Raw genomic sequence first — 1032 nt, forward strand, 5'->3', positions numbered from 1 at the left:
CAAATCTCTGATGGACTGGTTGAGATAACATGGTATTTTCCTGACGGTGATGATCTAAAGGAAAACCCTAGTTTTTTTCCAAAAGCCTGTTGTAGTGGCCAACCTTCATGGAGATCTAGAAAGTTTTTGGACACAGTTTAGTCTTTTGAGGGAAGTTTCCTCAGCTGTGTTTTTTTTTTTTTTTCACTGACTGCCTAGGTGAGAAGGAATGGGACCTGCTAATATTTTTAGGAGAAGCAGCCATTGAAGATCTTGCTTTGTTCTTAGTCCCCAAGCCAGGGAGAGTGAAGAGGCTCAGATCTTCCAGAGGGTCCTGAAATTGAAACCAACACAGCTACTGTTTTGGGAGGGGGAGGCAGCTGGGGATAGAAGGAAGAACATGGAAGGCCTTCAAGCTGCCTTCCAGGAAGTGATGTCTTCTTCACTCAGATGTGTGTCCATGGAGGACATGGCCTGCCTGGCTAGGGAGTTGTGGATTCAGGTAGACCAAGACTTTGAGAATGCTCAAAGACTTCAAGTTTTCACTAGTGAAAATATGGCTGGAACAGCTGAAGGTGAAGGACAACAAAGACATAGTCAGCCAGAAAGCTCATCTGAAAGCCAAGCTCAGATGCTTATAAGAGAACCTGGGGACAGATGTGCAGTCAGCCAGAATCTTCAGAATTTTCACCATATCCCAGTATTTATGCCTCATCTAGAAAACTCCTGGCCCTTACCAACCAGATTTGGAGGTAACTTTAACCAGGTTTCCTTGAAAGCCTCCTGGGTTATGGGCTCCCACTTTGGGTCAGAGCAGAGGTCTAAATGGTTCTGTCATTTGCCTTTTCAGAATACAAGGGGCCATAGTCAAGGCAAAAGTTTTGGTATTCAATACTTCCAACCCCAGAGATTTTATTCAGGTGAAAGATGCATGAAATTTTCAAGAATGGCTTGGGGGGGGCCGGCCCGTGGCTCACTCGGTAGAGTGCGGTGCTGATAACACCAAGGCCCCAGGTTCGGATCCCATATAGGGATGGCCGGTTTGCTCACTGG

The 1032-nt window shown here is 46.1% G+C and overlaps 1 protein-coding gene across 1 annotated transcript in view; it reads left to right on the top strand.

The window, feature by feature from the left end:
- CARD6 (caspase recruitment domain family, member 6) overlaps nucleotides 1-620 on the top strand; it is a 10690-nt gene extending 10070 nt beyond the window's left edge. Inside the window, 1 exon segment of the mRNA XM_008584304.1 lies at nucleotides 492-620. Within this exon segment, the coding sequence (XP_008582526.1) occupies nucleotides 492-620 (129 nt within the window).
- The last annotated feature ends 412 nt before the right edge of the window (nucleotides 621-1032 follow it).

This window comes from Galeopterus variegatus, unplaced genomic scaffold (assembly GCF_000696425.1).
Source record: "Galeopterus variegatus unplaced genomic scaffold, G_variegatus-3.0.2 Scaffold3213, whole genome shotgun sequence".
NCBI classification, from domain to species: domain Eukaryota; kingdom Metazoa; phylum Chordata; class Mammalia; order Dermoptera; family Cynocephalidae; genus Galeopterus; species Galeopterus variegatus.